We start from the raw sequence: 23,625 nt of genomic DNA, 5'->3' as shown, positions 1-23,625 counted from the left end.
CTTTTTGAATTCCGTATTAAAGTATAGAATAAAAGAGTGACAAAGGATCAAATGAAAACAAACTCGTATTGTAATCAAAACGCTTTTAATTAGAACATCATGCTAATTTCAAGTTTTTTTTTTACAAAACAATATCTTCTAAACGGCAATAAAGCATATTTTAATCCACATTGCGATATCAAGTCTAATAAAAGTACAAATTCTTGTTTCTGGTTAGCTTAAGCCGAAATACCTACTTATGTAGAATAGTGTTCATGTATGTATATCGATTACCAATTTCATAATCATAAATGTTGCTCTATTGGATCTCTCCAAAAATGATATAATAACTAAATAAACGATTAAAACTTTCACACATTTTTAACACAATTGATTATCTTTGAAAATCATAATCATTCAATTTTAACAAAATATACCTTTAAATTCGTAACATGAAACTAAGATAGAATTTGAATATTTTAACCAATACGTAGAATATAAAACAATAATTTGTGATTGCTAAGAAGTGTTTATTACTTGCAGCAATGAATTCAAACTAAATAAATGGCCAAACAAAGCAACATTTACAAATATATATTTTTATACATAAGTCATCCCGATACCTAACGGAATAAAAATTGAGCTCTAATTTCGGTAAGTCAATATAAAATTATTATATAATATATAGTCTATTCTCCGAATTCTTGCGCATCCTTGTATCTGACGTAGCAGGCAATAAAAGCATTGAAAATGCGTACAAAACTGATTGATTACAAATAATGACAACACTCGTGAATCACATTTCTACGTGATTGTTTAAAATTCATATTGAAAACCATATAAATATCGTATATAAGCTTTCAATGTATCTCACTAAGCTACCTATCATTAAATAAAGATTGATGAAACTACGATTTTCAGAACTCAGGAATGTTAACATTGTTGCTGTTTTTTTTTTTAGATAAAATATATATCCAATTAATAAGGTACTGGTAAATTTCCAAGTAAGTTTACATTTAAGACTTTACAACGTTAATCACAGCAGTATTTTGACACGACATCGCCATAATTTGAAGCTAAATCAACAGTTCGGAAAGCTTGGTCGTAAATAATTGCATCCACTCCAGTTCAAATAATATTTAGCGCGTGTTTCATGTATATTACAGCTTCTACATAATTTATTAATAACAAAGATATTGTTTAAATAAATTAGAACTAAAGACTTGGCGTATAAAGGAACCGTTTTAATTTATATATTATAATACAGGCTCCATGGATATACAATATGTAAAATCAAATCATTACACAATAATTATAAATAAAACAAGCATACGATTCAACATAATATTCTTTAATTTCGCAATTGATATTTAATGGTTGAATGTATATTTAAGCAAGCCTTTACTCAATATAAATTAAAACGCGACCGACTATAACTTAACCTTTTAGCATAGACACTAAAAATACTGAAACGTTCACAAGTTGTGCTTAAAAATAAAGTGCGTATTAGTAACTTTTTATAATGAAATTACTTAGTTATGTTTAGTTTATATAGAATTCTAAGCTGCTGGTTGACTCAGTTCGCTAGGTTACTCTAAAACTGCTTAAAAACGCGGGAAACATTTGATATTTTGAACCGTTTATATGAAACTATCATGGACTCAAGTTCACCGACAACAGAAACATAGTTTTTTTTAAAAAACAGCTGTTTACTATATATGAAAATGTAACGTGAAAATTAACAGTAAACAGTTTTTGTAAAAAACGAACGTTTGTCGGTAAACTTGAGCTTTAAACAGGTAGATGGAAATTTAACAATACATATCCGAATGCTCCAGCGTCCAAAAGCATGCTCCGATTTCACAAACCTTCTATAATAACAGAAAATATAAACAAATAATTGCAAAGGATTAAAAACTATGAAAAATAACGAAATTAAATTAAAATATACTGCTCAAGTGTTTCTTCTTTGGTCCAATGTGAATTCCGAGGGTTTTGTATTTTGATCTTTAAAACCAATAAACACACGTATTCTATACATATAATAAATCTGTAGAAAAGTAATTTTAAATAAAAAGCTTTAGAGTGAATAGCATAAAGTTCAAAATACAATACAGAAGCGACAGTGGACAAAAGATAAACGTATTTGTGTAAAAAGGTGCAAGTTTACATGATGCTGTGCCGTCTACCATATTATTATGCATTAATTATAGATACCTATCTATCTACAAGCGAGTAATTTGGTATTGCTTTAACGTCATAATAATGTTTGTAAGCAGATAATATAATATCCACTGAGCACCTATGTTTGATGTCTCCTTCATACAAATTCTGGCAGTGAGTGTATGCAATGTTCGTGATTCGATATTAAAGCCAACATCGTCGTCCGATAGAGAAGACGGCTAAAAATGCCAAAAAATGTGTTTATGTGTAATATAAATGAAATAAAAAAAACTATTTACAATAATAAAGAAACTAGGCTCTAATTATATTCATACATATTTAAACACACGTAGGGATGTAAATATATACATAATGCGAGTTATCGAGAGAAAACCAAATAATGATCGGTTGATAGACATTCTGCAAATAGAAGCGAACGCATTTAAAATGATCCAGTAAAGCCTAAATAATTAGTAAGAAATTTCTCCAATCACTCAAACTAGGAAGTGTTTAGCAAGTTTGTAGGCACATATAAAAAACTTAATAAATACGACTTTAACAAAACACAGTAATGTTCCAGTCTTTCCTCTGCCAGATATATTTAATATTTGAAACGAAGTCATAGGAACGTTTTGAAAGACTTATCTAATCACAAAGTTTGAATAAGTGTCACGACATTCATGTACCACGGAATACGGACACAATTTGATTCACATACAAACATGTTATTAAACAACACTAGCTTTTGAAAAAATCATGCTTCATACACGCCTAGTCCGTAGGACATTAATATCGATATCGAAGTCACATGCCATTTCTAAACGTTGTTTCAAATGATTCTCTCATCGGTTCGTTTAAGTTTTTAAATAAAAAAATACATAGGTAAAAATATATAGTATCGATGTGTCCGATGTGTCGATACTGGGTGTGCGTGAAGCGGTGCGGGGGGGAGGCGAGTTCAGCACACACAGCCGCTCTCGTTGCCTTCCTGCTCCGAGCCCATCGGCGACTGCGTCTGCAGATCCACCGCTGTGGCTACTGTTAAGGATATCACCACCGAATTTGCACGAAACTTTACCACATAAAATCTTAGGGTGCATCTACACGGTGTAAGTAATTTGCCCATGTTGAGGCACTTGCGCAGGTAATCTGCATTTTTAACACGTGCGGGTCCCGTGACTCGCGCATGTATCAAAGCAAAAAACCGACCCGCGTACTCTTGTCACTTGCGCATGTTAACTTGCTGCCGCTACAAGCACCGTGTAAACGCCCCTTAAGTCATGTCTGTCAGTGTGTATATACGAATTCGGCTATATTTTTAACCACTTTACAGTCCAGTCCAGTTAAACAATTGGTGTGTATCACATATGACTCATGGGACAGGGAAGTTTTTAAGTTAGAGTAGTTTGAAAATCTGTTGAATAAAAACTCTACTGAGTGAGCTTTTACAATGTTTGGTGAAAAGTTATTTGGTCATATCATGAAATTCATTAAATCTATAATTATATTTATAAAACTTGTTTAATGATTTGAAAAAAAAAATAGGCTCTTATAAACCTAATTCATATACCTGATTAATAAAAAATAATCTAGAAAAAAAAATACCAGTGAGGTACTTAAAATGATAGCAGAAAAAAACTATAATTAAGTGTTTTAAATATTTTATTCAAAATAAACCAGCGTGATATGGGTATTTACATTTTCTTGTCAATTTCTACAACCGTGGGGTACACTCATACTACTTTTAGTACGTTTAAATAAACTTGATAGCACAAAATACAAGCCTCAAGTACCTAAAATAATTGACATAATGGAATTAATTCATTTAATTTTCTGAGGATTCAAAAAATCAGTCAGACTAAAAAGTATTGTCAATCTCATTATAAATATCCGATCTGACTTTATATAAAATTCGATATACATGTATTTAATTTACAATATTTGATTACTTAATAATTTACAGAGCAAAATATACGAATAAAATATTATAGTAACATTTATAAGAGCACTAAACATAAAAAGGTATAATACATAATACATTTGAGTGCACCCAAGACTGCAATAGGAATGAAGCTGTAGTTTTTATTACACATACGTACATAATTTGATTTTGGATAACAAGAATTTTCAACGATATATTGTGGTAATAGCAAATGATACGGATCTGAACGTTATCAAATCAAATCAAAAAAAAATATTCTGATTTTTAATATTTAAACAAGTATAATTTAATTTAATATGAACATGTAGAAATAAATAAAAATATCCTTAAAATCAATATTGGTAATAGTAGAATAGTAAAATTTATTTGAATAATATTACCCAATATATAGTAGAAAACTTTCGTTACTGAAATAAACAGCTGCAACAATAAAATTGTACAAAATATATTGCACCTAAAATAAATTATAAAAATAATTTATGATAATTATAAATAAGCATTAAATTTATTAAATATCCTTTACGAGGCCAAACATTAATAAAAATTATTGTATATATTGCTATATGTATTGATTATATTATATATCATTAACAAAGCACATTGGAATGATACATTTACAAAATAGTGTTATCTATAAATTTATCGATATCGACACGAGAAAGCTAGCTGTGAAATCTCACTAAAATCGTTTAAGACATAAGAATCGTAAGTTTATGCACTTAAGCACTAAGTAAATAAATAATACTAATGTACAGAGACCGCGGGACTCCCAATTCTCTTAAGATATTTATATGTGTCAAAGACGCATGTCGGTTTTCAACCGTAACTTCTTTGGCACTAAAAATATGAATCGGATAATAAACATTTGACGTTCAAAGTAATAGGAACAGTGAATTTTACGAGGGAAAAGCGGAGTCTCGCCGCCACACGCTATGTACAACATACAGAGCAGCTCTTATACCGTAACATTAAATAGAGGCAGGCCACCGTAACGTTCAGTATTCCCGGTTCCATTGTAAGAAAGAATATACACTGTTTGAACAAATTGAACGATAGAAAATTGCTTAGATTTTTACACTTAAGGCAATAAAGAATAGGACACACAATTTGCTACCAACAGACCCTCTAAAAGTATCAAAATGAAGTGTTGCCATGTCAACAAAACTTGACTGTATCAAAATAAAAAAAAAGAAATGCTATTAGACAAAACATCAAAACACTGTAAATATTAGCAACAAGTATGCTTAAGGGGACTCCAATGACATGACATTGCAAACGTTACGATGCCGCCTCACCATCAATCAATAAACACGTATAATTCTCTCTTAGTAATAATATTCTTGTCAGTTCAAACGCCGTTCTGTCACACGTCACAGAGCGAAAAGGATCTTTTTCTTCTCTTGAACTTGTCACAATACGGCTTCAGTTTCGCATAAGGCCGGCTCAACACGTTGGTGCCAACATTCCTACCAAAGTGAGGACGGAAAGCGAGGTTTGACTCCTTTGAAAATCGACATGGTGACCAACTCCCAATTTTGGCGCGTGTGTTGGTGGTCAATGCTTTATTCTAGAGGAACATGCTGATATAGTGTTGGAGCCAGCATTGGGCCAACGTATGGAGCCAGCGTAAGTCCTGCTACCAACCCATAGTTTATAAGCTTCATGGTGACAATAGAGGGCGTGCAGTCTCAGTCTCATACGATAACTTAAATATAAAAACTCGCTTAGAATACATTTATATAATAATATTATCAAAGGGATAAAACAATGAGGGAATTTAATTTTCACTTGCTGTGCTATAACTGTCGAAGATGTTCTTTATTTTTTAAGCGGTTCAAAAAGCAATATGCACTTGAAAATTCTTGTTTTATTCCCATTTCTTTCTTAGCACAAAGCGCAGAGCGTGTCTAAATAAATTCCCACATAAGTACTCATTTTCCTAGTGCGGCTAATACATAGTGCTTTTGTGTAAATGCGTAGTCAAAGTAGCACATCGCTGTCTTACATAGACCTTTAGTTCATAAACAGTACTATTGTCCTATTTCAACCTTTTATAGGAATCATACGAACTAACCAAAATTTCCTTGACACAAAATTTTTCATTTTCATAATTTTCACGATTTGCCTCACATAGGAGAAGGACACCATTTCAGTTTCATAACTAAGTTCTAGCGAATTATTACTTAGGGCGGGTGACACAATCTTATTTTCACAGACACGTCTACGTCAAATATGGCAACTAACGAGCGTCATGTACAAGACAACTGCTATCGTTGAACTGTCGTTAAAGGAACCTACGACCCGCCCAACATATGGCATTAGTTACAACAAACAAAGGTCTATATAAAACAGTAGGGAGTCATATAAAAATTATGCCTTAATTCGTTATAATTTGAAAACTAGTTGAATATACATTAAAATCTAATATCACTGTAGACAAACACACAAAAGCACGCTAGCACGTATCAGATCGGTTCATACACTTCGCTTGTGGCCGGCCTGCTGCGGACCGCGGGATATCGTCCGACAACCTCACTAACATTATTGTATACAACCTATACCACAGAAGTACAGTTTCATCTGCTTTTCTTGAGGTCAAATGAGGCTTAACAATTGGGTAGTTGACACCAAACATTTTGAACAGTTATAAGGTCTTATTATTCTGCTGTCAAGAATTGTAGACTCAAGTGTTTAAAAAAAACATTTGAAAATCAGTGACATTATCGCTTGGTATCACCACAGAATCTTTGCAAATGGCGGTTTGACAGATGTAAACGTCAAGTACCCCAATAAAGCTAGTACACAATATAAGCCAGTGGTCGGTGGCAGTCCGCAGCGTGAGCACGGGCACTAACAGGCGCAGCCGCTGTCGGGCTCCTTGCTGTCGCCGGGCGCCTGCCTCAGAATCACCTCGTGCACTGTACAAATCATTAAGGAAAATAAAACGGTACTACGATACAGTTCCAACGAAGCGAGGTGTCGGCAAATTGGGAAACCTTGTCAAAGTTACGTATGAGGGTGATGTATGGTTGGTCGAGTTAATATTGTAATCGTAGGGATCACTTTCTGAAATGGGTTAGTGGGCAATATAAAGAACCATTTAAAATAATCAACAAGTTGGGCTGAGGTAAAAATTTTCGATTGATTTTGGTATGCAACACTACTTATGCTTCATTAACATTAGGTTCAGCAATAAAAAAATCTAAAAATAATGTTGGCAATTTTATTGTTTTTTTTTTTTGTCATTTTCCAGATAGATCATCTTTATGTATCAGTTCTATAGTTTAGGACTTAGGATAGGTATCTGGTAAAAATATTTAAAAGTTTGGTTCTTTGGACCAAACGGGTGGCCAAAGAATATTTTTAGTACTCACATTTTGAGAATAGGTGGTTAGTTGGTTAATTGGGAAGTTTAACACAATATGATGATGACAGAGGGGCGATTCAATAAATTAATAGATTTTAAACTTCAAACGTTTCCCCATAATATTTACCGACACCTGAGCACCGTTAATATTCTACAATATACTTTAATTTGAAAGCTAAAGAAGAAACTCATTCGCAGATTTTTTATCTAAACTACATCGAGGCACAGAGGCCAAAATAACTGACTTGTAGAATAAAAACAAGGCTCAAAACATAAGATATACACTTAGAAACAATGTCAATGTGAAAATATTTCACATTTAAGGAAGGTTAAATATTAAGACCGATTTGCCCAGACCATGCATTCGACATGCGGTTTCTAAGTAATAAAACTAATGTTTTTTCCACATTAATACCCTGCGAAGCGCAAATAATATAAAAAATAGCAACTCAAAAATATTAAGCAGGACGTTGTTACGTCATAAATATTAGTGTATGTAGTTGGCAATTTCCTTCATCTGGATATTTTTATGACAGTTAAGACTTAGAATTTGCCTTCCAGTCTTAGGTTAGTAATCAATTGAAAGCAATGACTGATTCTAACAATTGATATTAAATATAAAATTATTCATTTAAATAAGAACATTCCCAAACCCGAACATAAAATCGCAATTCGTAAAATATTTGATACAACGCTAAAATTGCCAACTGCACATTCTATAGGACAACAACAAGCATGGTTATAAAGCGATGTTATTTGGAATAAATAAAATATGTTAATATTATAATATTTAAAACCCGTTCACACTGTTTCCACTATTCATTTAAATGCATAGAAACTTGCATGTGAACGGGACACTGTCACAGATTACAAACTCTACAGAGGTTTCACTCGTTACAACCACGTTGATGCACACTAAGATATTCGTCTTTTATCTGTGTGCGTAAATCGATTGTACTGAATAAAGCTTTCGTAAAGTAGGTAATATATGGCTTAGTAAAAATATATGGAAGTAGGTATACAGACACAAAATATTAGTAACCTTAAGTTTACTTACAACACAGACGTTAGACTGTTATAACCACCACCGTAACACAGACTCGTCCGGAACACGTCACTTGTTTGTCGAACGATTTTAAAACGCTGTGTGTGAAATCAGCTTTGCGCATTTACTTGGGACCATGTTTTATTTAATTTATAATACAAATATTAAAATCGACGAAAAAGTCTTGAATGAAGTGGAATGAATAGTTTTTCTAAAACTCCCGTCTTCATTCCCTCTCGCTATCAATATTGTTTATGAAATCTTAAAATGTCTTCAAAACGTAGAAAAAAGCGCAGCTGATTACACACAATAAAACAAAGAATTTCATTTAAACAATCCGCCAATATCCTGTCGTAACGGAACAAAAACATATTCTAGCAATCATGATTCGTGTACACACTAAATATATTACTTAAATACTTCATATATACGTGCGTGTATGAACGAGCGTGGAGTCTTGAGTGAGTTAAAAAACATTAGTTCTTCATTCATGTCCGTAGGTTGGGTAACATTTATGAGCTGAATTAAATTGGCAACTCGAAGCCTTTAATCGAGACTAAAATAAATTAAAAAAAAAAACGAAAATTCGAATTGAGAACTACCTCTTTAATAAAAAAAATAATTGACGTAAATATCCATTGAGTATTTAATCTGTGGCATCGAGTTACCAACTTAACATAAAGTTTTTTAAAGGGACGGACCGCACCGATTGTTAATAAACCTCCTTGGAGCCAACATGCAACACATCACCACTGCATGCCGTAAGGAACCACCGGCAGGTTAGGCGGAGCGCATCGAAGACCATTCATTGTCAAACTATTATCGACTTAATACACATTGCAATAGAGACTAAAATCAAATAACACAACTGTGTGGCACGAAGCTACTAATTGTCAAAGTTGCGTTAACTGACTTAAGTCTCTATTTCAATAAGCACAAGGTTGACAATACTTTGTACGTGAAAGTTGTACTAGGCGCGCGTAATAGTATTAGGCACGTTATTTGGTAAAGGATACTGTCTTCCGGCGGCTTGTTCTCGGCAGAGTCCATTCCGGGCAACGCGGCTGCCACTCGTCGGAACAACTGGAATGTAGAAATACGTCACTATTATGTACATAATATTAAAAACAGCTGTTATACAAGGTAGAAAATAGTAAATTGAAAATTTCACGTGTAAGTGTTGTTTTCAACCTGTTTACAAAATAAATATAATTTAAAATTTACTTGTCTTGCGGTCTGCATAACAATATTAATATCTGATAAATAAATAATAAGAAAATATATAGCATTTTATTATACTTTTAAAACATCACGATTGCACCCCCCGATGTGGTTTCGGCCAGATTGGAACGACAGAAAATAATAATTGACCAGTGTTGGTTACACCTACAAACAGACAAAATATTCAAACACTTTTTGTTCAAGTTCCACCTTTTCATTCAGTATGAAAGTCAAATTGTCTGGGAACATCTGTTATCCGCGGCGAGCTAGGCAAAGGTCGTGTTATACGGCCTCAATCGATCTGTGACGTCACAGCCAGACTTGATACACAAACCTAAGTAACCATTCTCACTGTACTAAATACACTGATTTCAGTAATGAAGATTTAAGTATTGTGTTTTTTTTCGTCTGATGCAACGTGGAATCTTTCTGCCTAATATTTGATGAAATATGAAAAATAAACACAATTATTCATTGTTAAGTATCTGATAACAAATAGATGGATGATGAGTCAGTAAGTGTATTTATGATAATGACATAAAGCACTGATTTACGAAAATTATATCAACTCGTAACTCATTTACATTCGAGCAGGAGAGAACATCAGACTTGCTTACTAAAACCTACTTTATATTCTTTCTGGAATACCAAGTACTAAGTGTACCAAGGCCGTAATAACTCTTTCGTAGAAACACTGCAGCATTTGCTTAGCCTGGAAGCTTTTTCTCCGTTAGTGTCCAGTGTTCCCCATTCCCTCCTCTAAACAAATGAAGTCTGTGTAGCACCATTGGTTGTCATCCTACCGAGCCTTTTCCTACGTTGGGGTCGGCTTCCAGTCTAACAGGATATAGCTGAGTAGGTACTATTAGTATTTTACAAAGAGCGACTGCCTATCTGACCTCCTCAACCGACAAATACAATCTAGGAGTCTTTAAGTCAAGCTATGTCAAGTCAGCTCCATCTTTCTTCGATTACAAAATTGAAAATGAAACACATGACGAATATTGTCATAGTGATGCGCGTACTTATCCTACAAAATTCATTAACGCGAAAGTTGTGTTGGATGGATGTATGTTTTTTCCTCTTTCACGCAAAAACTACACGACGAATTTTGATCAAAACTTGGCAATAATGTCATAGCTTTATATATCAGAATATCATATACTTCTTTTTATCCATATCCTGGAAGAAGTTCCCTCGAGATGAGCTCGAAACTACGAGTAGAATCTGGTCTTCGAGAAAGTTGTTAAATATTTTTTACTCCACTTCACTACACTTTACGCCACTTCTTCCCAGCAGTTTTGGGTGCTTTCTTTTTTTTTTTGACGTTCGAAAAGTGCTGTTTTGCAACCAGGTTTGAATAAATGATTTTTGATTTGAAAAAAACTTACCTGTTTGACATTATAGCCAGCCTTAGCGCTGGTCTCTATGAACATAACGTTGAGCTCCTTCGCCTTCCTGTCTCCGTCTTCAGTGGACACCTGGCGCTTGTCCGACAAGTCCGTCTTGTTGCCAACCAGCATGATGATCACGTCGGAGCCGCGCTCCGTGCGGACGTCATCGATCCATTTGGAGGTCTGGTGGAATGAGTTCGCATCTGTCGAAGGTTGGTTTGGGAGAATGAGTATTGGTTACAAATATTAGAATTTTTTTATATACAATTATAATTTATTGCGAAACCGATTACAAAATTAGATAGCTGGTGAAAAATATCGTACCTACGGCAGATAAATATGTAGTTAGAATTTGGCAGTTATTTACAAACAATGATCGTCCTGCCCTTATCCAAATTTTTATTGGACGTCGGTCTTAGGCAGTGATTTACAAAATTAACACACCTGCAAAAACAGTCTCAAAGTTTTCATTTCATATATACCTATTACAGGTGGGTAAGAAACCTGAAGATACTTGCGCGGTTCCAAAGAGTGGGCCTTATGAAGAAGAACCGGCAAGTAACTCAACAGACACTCTTTTTTCAATAAGATTAAAATATCCTTAACTACTTTAAACAAATACGATACAGCTTAGCAAATCCATTCACTATAACAAGAATCTTTATATGGATTTTGTGACAAACGGCAATGACTTTCTGTATAAGCACACAACGCTATTAGTGTAGGCGGGAGGCCCAACCGTACGAATGTGTTATGCGCTTGAGCAAGTGAATAGTAGGGCTTTTAACTAGCTTACAGATTTTTTGTCAACAATGCCAATTATTTTCCATGACTTATGATCAATTTTAATTGGTTACGTCTTGGGTAGATTTTTGACTGAATTATGGTGACCTTGATAGGGAAAATCTACTTGTAATAATTGCACTTAGTTTACTTAAGTATCATGAGTAATATGAGCGACAGCGTGCTGAAGTTAATTAACAACAAAACAGTAGACTCCTCATAGTTTACAACTAAAGCCGGATATTCACACAAGTATTATTCACATACAGCATGACGTATGCTCGTGATGTCATCGACCTATCGCTGCAGCGTCACCTTTACACATCACTTGATTAAGCCATTTCCCAGTAATTATAGCTACTGTATCGCCTACTGTTATATTAGGTATGTTTGTTTAAAGCCTATTTACAGGCATTGAAGAACTAAAGGCATTTTTTATTCTCCGTCAAATTTCACACATTGAAACCGTGTAGGCTCACACACGCACACATGCAAGGCTTCCAAGACTATGGTTCTTACGGTCATGAACTTAGTCCCACGCCATAGAATAATGGTTTACTTATTTATGCGCGAAGAAATCTCTAAACGTCATTTCTTCTTTATAGTTTCCAACCAGTAGCTTTACGAGCAATTAACTGGTTTATCGCGTTCACTACAGAACCTTAACACTCGTTTAATCTGTGAAAGAAGTCTGTTTGCTTATGTTATGCAAATATTATGCAGAGTCTGAGACTTCTACAACTGGTGATAGGATTTAGATAATAATAACTCCTTCGTAAATTGTGTCGACCTTGATAACACAATAAAACGGAATTCATGATTATTTATAGATTGCTCCGGAAGTCGGTCGGTAATTATAACAACCTCGCATGCGTAATAAATAAATACTTATGCATAATAATGTTTATGTCATCACACGTTTACGATGCTGTGAAAGTTTAAAATTCTCAAAGGAAACATGAAACCGTGTTGCTGTATCGAGCAATAGGTTTTATTTGACACTCGTGTATTACTAACGTTTTACACAAATACAATAAACTGGGTACAGTTCGAGATCATAGCGAGACCGCAATAGCGGTCAAACCATGGATGATTGACCGGGATCTTTAAAATTACGAAGAAGACCACCAGAAGAGACACTCATTTGTTTCTGGTCGTGTCAGACCTTTAGCACGTGAATAGGCAAGAAATAGAGCAGCTTTGTTCTATGCATACATACCTTCGTATGTATGGAAAAAAGGATTAAATTCAGTAGGTTATTGGAGTGTTGGAGACATCATAAACTTCAGCAGAGTACAGGGAATTTCTTTAGACAGGTTATTTTATGCTAAGGCAAACGGAGCCTAAGATTATTGTCAAAATAGCAAAATACCTTCAAAATATGGTTCAGAGTGTTGAAAACGCTAGCAACAATAATCCTTACAACAAAGTTAATTACGTTAGTACAAACAGTTATGAATATTCGAAGTGAAACCTTGAACAATATGAAACTGAATTTGTGCCAATCAGTGGCCATAGCTCTCAAATCGATACTGAAACGAACATGCTCAGAACAGTACATACACACTAGTACCTATGTTTAAACATTAAGATCGATCGAGTTTTTCAGGAATTTTAATGAAACTAATACTGTAGTCGTAAGTGTAGATGGGAGCGATGTATGTCGTGATATTTAGGAGCCTACCCTTGTTCAACAGCACGTAAAAGTTAGCTCAAAAGTTATGTCGAATACATACTTATTGCTACTTACGAGTATTAGTTACAACGATGACAAGAAGACGATAAATCAAGAGTGACTGGCAAAAGTAGAACTGAAAACGAAAGAACATTAGAAGGACTGATCTCACGTATATCATGTACTTAGACACAGATTTAAACGGCCTGGCCCAAGGTTCCTCGTGGGATAGGCATGGAGCAAATATTTGTTGCAGGCGTCAGACAACCCTCACCACAAATATTAACCTTCACCCCTCAGTATAAAGTCTATATTTGCAAGTCCAGCTCGCTCGAACGATTCATTTAATTAAAGAAATCAAAACTATTTTGTGACCGCTACGAAACCTAAATGATAGATAACACTAGTTTACAGTACATTTGTTGCCGGGATTTTTTAAGCTGTTGTTGACTACTCATATTTAACCATATTTAAAACTATTAGTAGTTTTTTTTTATCAGCTCTAGTTTTTGAGATTCAGCTAAGTGCGGTTTAAAGAGAAAAAACGTGGATTTACCTTAAAGAATATTTGTTTAAAAATTATATTAATTGTTAAGTTCCAAAAAACTTGGCTTTAAAGCTCTTCTCTTATGTGTAGACTTTGGGAAATGGCGTATCAGAGACCAGCAATAGTCAGACATCATATTTACATCCCAGAAACCCTGATAACGTTCTTCCATGACACGTTAATCTTGATGCATACGTTCTCCCCTGCTCTTCGCTCATATCTCCTAAATTTTCTGGAAATCTGTCCAGATGACTGAAGAGGAAGTGACTTTATGCTCAAATTGCATCCCATACCTCTTATTTGTAAAAGCAGGTCTTCGACAAGTTCAACATAATTTTCATTATAATTTTTCAAAATTCAATATAATTTTTATTCTCTGAAAGTTCAGGTGAATGCTACACTCTTCGCTAAACACATGTTCTACTTCGGTTTTGCCATTTAGCTCGATTTTTGGTGTTTAAGCTGTTTATGTTCACGCTACAAAAGTAAGAGCCGTCGAGATGATTTTTCGATTCTTTCCAAATAGTTGGTGTTTTAAGTTGAAAAGTACTTCTTTTACCACTTTTCCATAATCTTAAATATTCAACGCACGATTTACAAACACAATCAGGAGCCCAAGATTTGTCATTTTTATCTAACAACATTCCAAAATATAAAAAATAAGTATTTTTAAGCGTCTCTGATGACATTTCTACTCTTCTCAAACACATATTCTCCACATAAGTAACAAACATGGTTTGGATTGTTCAAACAACGCCTCCTTGAACTACTCGTGTTGTAAAAACTTCACATATTTGTATAATTACAATAAAATACGTACTTCAGCGACTGAAAAAGGTTCAGAAAAGAGAAAGTCAATAACAAGTAAAGTCGAGCTACAAAAAAATTTTTGCGGGTGTAATTAATAAAAACTAAACATAAGTGAATGTTACCAGCCATTAAATCCACGGCAACAGGCAAAAAGTTTGATTTTGTAAACTAGTGTAATGCTCGTACATTATTTACCCATTCCTATAAAACAAATTGGAGAGCCAACGTATACTTTCAATTTAGATGTTCACTCGTAACAGAGCGACGCGAGTAACTTTACGGCCGGAGGCAAAAACATTATAAAGATTAATAATAAAGTCGAATTACTTGATAGCATTTTACAGAACATCTTATAGGTGTGTCTTGACAAATAAAATGATGAGACACGCCAGGTAAGCCCGGGACACTAAACCTGATATACGATCGCGCGTAAATTGTAACCTGAGCGCGATGACCGGCGGGCCATTGGCCCACTTTCGACCTTTCAGAACCACGCTACGTGCAACACCACTGTAATCACGTCTTTTCATTTCCCGGTTGCTCAAAACATTTTATGAAACAAGCTGAAAAAACTTTATAAACCAGAGGACGCAATACATAGTGGAGGCGCGGTGTTGTGGTTTGAAATGTATGCCAAATGTCAATGTCGGATCACAGGTTGTGATGAGCTATCGTTTTCAGTCGATCGCTCGTGAAGGACGGAACTGGTAACCTTGTGACTGTCGCAAAACAGGCCAAAAGAGCAGTCTTCAGGTTTACACAATCGAATTCCGAGATTGGAGACGGTTTGCGAAACTTCAGCAACACTGAAAAAATCATGGTCAAGTCTGACGAACCGACAAACGGATGAGTTGGAAGCGTTTGCGAATTCCTTAAATCAAAGTAGATCAAGCAAAAGACTAACATGCAGAGGGCACGCCCATTCTTTCCACATGACAACATATCTGTTACTTGTTGGGTCGTCTATAAAAAATAATGGAGTTTATTTTTTAGCCAGATGCGAGCGGCGCCCGAGGGTTTAAGATATCGTTACCTCGGGATTCAATTCGCGTAACACAGTTGGACGCCGGCGATATTTTATGTACTTGCAACTTTTTCAAGAACGAACTTGTGTGCCCAATTTCTTTTCGTATCTCTTCTGTTTTTAAGCAAGATTAAATTGTGGAACACGTTTTCGAATCTAGGTTTGGTAATTGCATGTGTTGTATACTAAGTAGTCGGGCATGTTTCAGTTAAATAACATGTCTTTTAATATAATAATTGCGACCCCGAGAAGTCGAGGCTTTGATGATTCTAATATACCTAACGGTTCAAGAATGAGTCATGGCTATAAAGGACAAATTAAATACCACACGTAGTTATACAAAAATTTAAAACGCATTCATATAAGATGTGACAGATCTTTAAACTATGCTTTTGACCCAATATTTGTTACGTAGGTACATAATGACTTTTTGAAAAACCTCATGGTATTCTAGTATAGAAGTGCAATGCATCGGTACATTTGCGGATCGATGACGAAGGCCAGCGGTAACCTAACGGTAACCTAACTACATGCTCATTTAATATTTACTTTTTCTCTCTCCAAGTGCATTATTGATCCTGGCTGCTTTCCGACAGGTGTTTTCATATTTGAACATTATTGGTTTCAAGAATTTTAAGATGAATTCTATCTGTGGGTTGCACTAGACATAACCTTCGTAACGTTGTGTTTAGCAAAGCTATTCTTATATCACATTCATCATAATTGACCTTTTTATTGTTACGCAAGTAAATCCAGTACCACCTACGACAAAACTTCTTGTTGAGACTTACTGACAGGCGTCATCGAGTTACCTACTAACGTGTTTTTGGTAATAGATCTATATACTCCTAACCTGCTCTGTCAGTGTTAGGCAAAGACGTCCATCAACCATCCATGCACTCCGATCTATCCCGTATTCCCCCGTTCCGAAATTGTACCCCTAATACAGCGTGATCCAAAAGGTGACGTCAAACCACAAAATCCAGATTCCCCATGCCTAGAGACACACATGAAGGTTCCGCGATTTTGTATGGTATTCAAATCTTTCTGTGATTGTCCGCGTGTGCGACCGTGACCTATGCGAATGTAGATGGCAATAGGTTAGATATGATGATGATAAGTAAGAATACTTACTGGTAATATCATAAACCACGACAGCGACAGTAGAGTCCCTGATGTAGGAAGGTATGAGGGAGCGGAACCGCTCCTGGCCCGCGGTGTCCCACAGCTGAAGCCGGACCGTGCGGTCCTCCAAGTACATAGTCTTCGACAGAAAGTCGATCCCAATTGTTGCCTAGAACGAAACGAGCATTAGTTGGTGTTCTTGACAGATTTAATACAGACGATTTAGGACTTCATTTGTAAAATTGGCCACTACCAACTAGCAAAGTAATTTTTCCGCACACCCGGTCAGTAAACTGAGTTTTTCTGCAAAGTATTCGAGTTTATATCTTGTCGAAAGTTGATATTGGTTAGTTGACTACAAATTAGATTAAACAACACATACAAATTAGTTTTAATTGTTTTTTACTTTTTTATGTATTAGTTTATTATTATTGTAATGTTAATTATTGTTTATGTATTGTATGTGCTATGGGCCTTAGTTGCCTGAATTAAAGGAATAAATAAATAAAATAAATTAGATTAAATTCAAGTTTGTTCTAGTTTTGAGTCAGCTTTTGTTAAACGGTCCTTAGAACTGCTCTTTTTAGAACTTTATTATTTGTGAAAAACATGATGTTTCAGTACATATCAGTCTTGAATACGGGACATTCATTTTTAAACAGATTTGAATATTAAGCAAGTCATTGGTCTGTGTCCAGTTACTTATTTGCTGCAATTTTAGACAAAAATAACAGTTCTTGCGTGTGATATATTATGAGTCTGAATGATTCATTAAAATTAGAAGTGCTGTTACATACCTACTGTAAAAAACAGATTATTTATTTTGATGAAGTTTTCAAAGATGGCACAAAAATAAAATACTCTAATATGAAATATTTCAATGTAATTAGGAAGGAAAATCTGTAATATAACAACTTCCTTCAATCCTAGATTCACGAAGGCCATAATAAACAATAGTATACAATTTAACGTTTTAATTAACAATTCTATTTCTGATAGTCACTGTTCATGAAAATGCATACTAAATATAATTTCATAATTTACCATTTGAGAACGTACGGGCTTATTTAATGGTCATATTTGTGTCTTTTACCCACATTCTCCTTAGAGAAAGATTAGATTTCTCCTTAGTGTACCCAGGCATCTTCACATTTTTAACCGACTGACCAAAAAGGTGGATGTTCTCAATTAGGAAGTCTCTATTTTTTTTAAAGATTTTAAAATTGTACAGGCACCGCCGCCATTCCCAAATGCCTACGAAACTACGGAACGGTAAAAACAGTTTATTACCTCAGGTTAACCTATAAGAAATAGGACGGAGCCGTTACTCAGAGCCTAATTGCCTAGACCTATTAAACGCGTTCCTAATTACAGGTCCCCCAGTATCTAGGGAGAAAATTGCTTTTTGCTGCAATTTTCAGACGTAGGTAAAAAATTAAATCTTATAATGAAGGGTGTTTAAAATTTTCTTTATTCTGTACTGGGTTTTCACCCGTGTACCATGAGAACTACTCCACGCACCCGGATAAAGAGAGGCCTATATTCGACAAATGGGTTATCTAACAGTTATTTTTTATTAGGAATATGTAATTCCTGAAATAAACGCGTTCAAGAAAACTCTTCAGCTAGAGACTTCTTGGAACTAGGTTCGTCAGCGAAATTACTCCAAATCTGTGGTCTAGACTTGAGAATTTTATGCTTGAACACCTACAGGCCTAACTTGTGATGCAACTTAAAGTAGTCACGAAAATCTTTTGGAACAAGCTCATGGACCGTTTTCAATACTAAACTATTTCTTTCAGCTATTAAAATCAGAAACCTAGCAATTTTATAATAACTTTATTGCTAAAATGAACAAAAAATCTATTGAAACTTGCAAAATAGGTGGAAATACTGAGTTTTAAGTTTGGCTTCTCTAAATTCTCAGTCAAACTCGCTTCTTCAAGACTGATTAGCTAGCTGATTTATTGATAGAGTTAGAGCCAAAAAGAATATACACCATTTATCATACAACGATCAAAGTGCGTATAAATAAATCATGCCTAGTCAATAATCTCCTTCTACAAGATATGTAGCATTGACAGAAATGCAACCAAATGTTGTTTAGTAATTGTATTATAGTCTGTGACCAGCGAAAACATGCTAGGAAAAGTAAATGTATTAACCGCATGGTTGAGTCGAGACAACTTTTACTGATCATTACAAAAAAATGCCCAAAAAACTTAGCAATAAAGAGTTATTTGATGCACGTATTATTGCAACTTAGATTTCAGTTCAAAAGCAAAATATCAATGTCAGCTGGCCTCTGAACTGTCAGACTTTTCGAAATTATTTTTTGTAAAATTAAATGGAAAACCTTTCGTTTCACATAACAAACACAAAAAAGTAACATCCTAGTTGTGTTAAATATTGGAAGAGAGTGAAGCCGCAAAGCAATACAATAAATAATGCGCGACATCGTCACTTTTTGTCTAATCTTCGAAATAGGAGACACGGAACAAGCTCGTGGACTGCACAATTGTAAAAAGAAGAAAATACTCTAGGTCTGAGATTTGAATCGCGCTGCAATCCCGAAGGGACTATGAATTTGTCTACCGATGGGATAATCTAACCCTTCTGACCCATAAACTATATCTATGCAAAACACCTTATTGCGGCGATAGAGAACCAACTAAAACATACTTTCGCCTTTATAATAAAAAAAATAGGAAGCAAGAACAATCGTGAAATCAATCATAATAAACATTCCGAATTCAAATATGAATTGAATCAAACCACCATTATGTGTAACAAAGGTCCAGTTCCAATTTCATGATAAAATAATATAAAAATCTTCATGGACATAGTCACGGGTAATAACAATTAGTATTTTTGTAGATGGCCAGCATTTTATTCGTGTTCAATAGTGTAAGGTTTTACTTTCACAGCTGGTCGCCGGTTATACGGTAGCGTCTGCAAATTGCTGACAAGTGTTATTGTTTGTTTTGACTATAGCAAGAAAATGAAGACATTTGCAAAATTAAAAAAATATTATCAAGGATATATGAATATTCCGCTATGAAAATGTTTAAGTATGGAGAAGAAAAATAAGTAATATCAATAAGGATCTGAAACCAAAACCTTTAACTACTTGTTTATCAATATTTCCTTGTTTTTACGATTTTAAAGAAACTTAGTCTATAGGAATGAATTTTCAATATCTTCATACCTAATAGATTTTTAACTATGTTGTTTACTAATAGCTGAGCTAATAATGAAATATGTTATACTTTAAACATATCAACTATTTAATTGCACTCACATGTCAAAGATAAAATTTAATAATGATAAAAATCATTATCTTTTTGATCACACGTGTTTGCCAGTGCAGATAATTGATAATGTTAGTCTTTCCTATTAAATGTATAATGAAGTGTTTTTTATTTATTTGTACCTTAAAGACTCTGAAACTACTGACTGATTTGAGAAATTCTTCCTCTGTTGGAAAGCTACACTGTGCCCGAGTAAAACTGGCAATATTTTATCCCAATACGAGCAATAGTTCCGACAGGACGAAGGAGAGCCGCAGGAAAACCGCTAGTATTTTACAAAACAATGGGAAGTACATTTCAATAATATTGAATTTAATTAAAAATAAAAATATAACTATGTATGTTAAACTGGCACAAAGTTACAATTCAAGGCTACATGAAATTAGACCAGCTTCCTTATCTGGTGTTCCTATTAAAATATAATATCATAAAAATATTAATGCAGAAAAAAAATCCAAAGTAATATTATAAATGCAAAAGCTACTGTTGGTCTGTCCGGCTCCTTTGAATAAAAGTACACAGATAGTGCAGAGCTTGAAAAAAAAAAACATAGGCTACATACTTTTTAACTGGGCGTGAAAAGTAGTATAATTTTAACCACATCCTTTTGATATCCAGAAAAGGTTGAGAAAAGGTTGCAAAAAGGTGGAGGCAAAAGATAATTGAATAAGAGTAAGTAAAGTAAGTGAAGAACAGAAGTAATGTATACTTGTGTATATAAATATGTAATACCCATTATCAGCAATATAAATTTTATGGAAGTTTAGACTCATGAGCAATAAATTAACAGATTACAGGAAACATGTGCCAAGTTGTTGTTAGTCCAAAATATTATCTTTTTGATAAAGATAAAACTACATTTCTTTTGAGTTGTAATTCATAAAATTGTTTGATATTCTTTGTTAGTTCAATATTGTATTGAATATGTAGGTAAATATTAAAGGATAATATATCCAAATAAAAGGAGCTTATTTGCCTTCCTTATAAGTAGGGTGTCTAACACTGAATTAACTTTTCAAATCTGGCCAGCAGCAGTTTGTTTTGTAAGCACCTTCAAGCAAAAACATGCAAACTCTTTGGCTCTATAGTAAATGAAAGTAAAGAAATAGTGAGTGCACTTGTGTCTGCACAAATGCTTGTGCACTATAATATGTCCTGCGCAGCTGGCTGATCTTCTTGTATGAGAACAGCCGCGGTGGTCGAAATTGAATATGGACCCCATTATTAGCAAAGATTGTACAATAGGGCAACTTCTAACTAGCTAGGTTTGTTCCTAATAGACTCAAATTAGTTTTCATATCACTTTTAGACAATGTGATGTTGGTTTAATAAAACATTAGGCATCATACAGAGTCACAAAACAATTGATGATACAATACAATAGCAAACTGCAAAACAAAGGCCAATTGAAGGTATTGAAACATAAAAATAGTTTTCCTATTATTTAAGTCTGTCTAATATTAGTGCCAATTTCAATAAGTTATCTATCTGTTAATTTATAAGAACTTGACATTACTTGTAAAGGGCTAAAATCAAAATTCTATCTCTAATAAGCCAATCAACAGATTAAATATTGGGAGCAAACGTAAGTATTACAATAACAATTAAGTCAGTGTTTTAATGTTTTTAGTTTACAATATTATTTATTACTAAGATCTCTGGTGATAAGACAAGTTAATACACACATTAAAGTTTAGACAAAGATTACATGAAGATTTACTTAGATCAAAAGATTTAAAAATAACAGTCAATGTTGATATCATGTGAAGACTTACAAATTCAAGAAAACTATGTTAGAACAACTGTGAATAATTTTGGATAGGCAAATATGATTATTTTAATCTCATTAGGGGCTTGTAGCAACATTTATGTAGGTGACATTTTAAGTGATACTTTTAAGAACTTTTCATTTTTATATTGTTAGCAATAATTTAAGAAATATCTAATGAGACAAAACTAAAAAACTAGATATTATCTCTAGTAAGACATTATATTAATCAAATTAATAAAAGATTTGTTAAGCTAGCTTTGAATAGAACTCCTGAGAAAATGGAAAATAATTTTAATTAAAAATTCATGATACATTTAAGTATTATCAGAGAAAAAATACTTTCAGTTTTGAGCTCAGTCACTTTCATTGCAGTCCTCATTTAGAGCAAATGTTATGAGCATTACTTTGCTCAGATAATATGCAGATACAATAATGTTCTCCACATACATATTCATGAGGTTCATGACTAACCAGTGATGTAATTCATAACTGGACACAGACATAACTTTAGTAAGTTCTCATCACAACTTGTGGTCTCCCACCACTGTACCTGTCAGGGGAATGTGATGACTCACCTGATAAGTGTTGTCAAAGCTATCATACATGAACCTAGTGATGAGCGACGTCTTCCCCACTGAAATAAATACAAATCTGCGTGTCAGTACACCATCTAATTGCCGCGGTACGTTTCTAATCAAATAAAGTGATTGATAACGGCAGATACGCGTGAGAACATACTATAGAAGCGGTTCAACGCTCACAATGTACTCAGAGAGTGTAACCTACATCTCAGCATAACGTAATTCGGCACAGACGCGCCAGACGTTACGGCTACGTTGTAACACCTTATCCGCGAATAAAACCCGCAACTTCACCTCTCCGGGCCTATGTAGGTCAGTAATTCGATAAAGTCTAGACCAATCTATACTTACGTATCGTAAATTCAAAACTATATATTAAAAATGTACGACGGAGGGGCGATAATTCGCCCTGTACTCACCGCTTTGTTCCCCTAGGAAAACCAGCTTGAACTTGCGTAAAGGATTGCCGAATTCACCCGAGGCGGACATCGTGATTGTGTAAATTAGTTCGCTAAACTATAATTTCACAGTAATTCTTATCACAGAAAACTACATGAACAATGACAGTTCGAGCCACTGAGCCACTCCTGCAGCACACACACGAGCGCAGCGCCGCCACGTTACGGCAGACTGACGGTGCGACGCGCAAGCCAACTCAGCAATTTTTTTAGGATGTAAAAAAATGCTACGCTTTCCAATAAAGCTTTTATGATTGTGTAGTGAAAACTTACAATAATAATACTAATTGTTTTCTTTTTTACACTATTTAGATTCACTTTTTCAATAAGTCTGTGATATTGTCAATAATGACAATAGAGTTTCTGAACGTACCCTTGAGTGATGAGCTTGTAATACCCAAATATTATTTTTTGGAAACAGAAAATCGA

At 34.3% G+C, this 23,625-nt stretch overlaps 1 protein-coding gene across 2 annotated transcripts; it reads right to left on the bottom strand.

The window, feature by feature from the left end:
- Window positions 1–66: 66 nt before the first annotated feature.
- LOC124632475 (ras-related protein Rab6) lies at window positions 67–23,501 on the bottom strand. Of its 2 annotated transcripts, none has more exons than XM_047167328.1 (6): window positions 23,158–23,501; window positions 22,733–22,791; window positions 17,085–17,244; window positions 11,109–11,314; window positions 9,513–9,579; window positions 67–3,171 (listed from the first exon to the last, which is right to left on the bottom strand). In XM_047167328.1, the coding sequence occupies exons 1-6, from the start codon at window positions 23,225–23,227 to the stop codon at window positions 3,101–3,103; spliced, it is 633 nt and encodes a 210-aa protein (XP_047023284.1). In that variant the 5' UTR covers window positions 23,228–23,501; the 3' UTR covers window positions 67–3,100. The 2 variants fall into 2 exon arrangements, with proteins under 2 accessions (XP_047023284.1, XP_047023292.1); XM_047167336.1 differs by lacking the exon at window positions 67–3,171 and adding an exon at window positions 3,787–7,002 and having other exon boundaries at window positions 23,158–23,493.
- Window positions 23,502–23,625: the final 124 nt, after the last annotated feature.

The sequence above is a fragment of the Helicoverpa zea genome, chromosome 1 (genome assembly GCF_022581195.2).
Source record: "Helicoverpa zea isolate HzStark_Cry1AcR chromosome 1, ilHelZeax1.1, whole genome shotgun sequence".
In the NCBI taxonomy this organism is placed as follows: domain Eukaryota; kingdom Metazoa; phylum Arthropoda; class Insecta; order Lepidoptera; family Noctuidae; genus Helicoverpa; species Helicoverpa zea.
The sequence above is the reverse complement of the archived record's forward strand: the minus strand, read 5'-3'. Positions and strand labels throughout refer to the sequence as shown.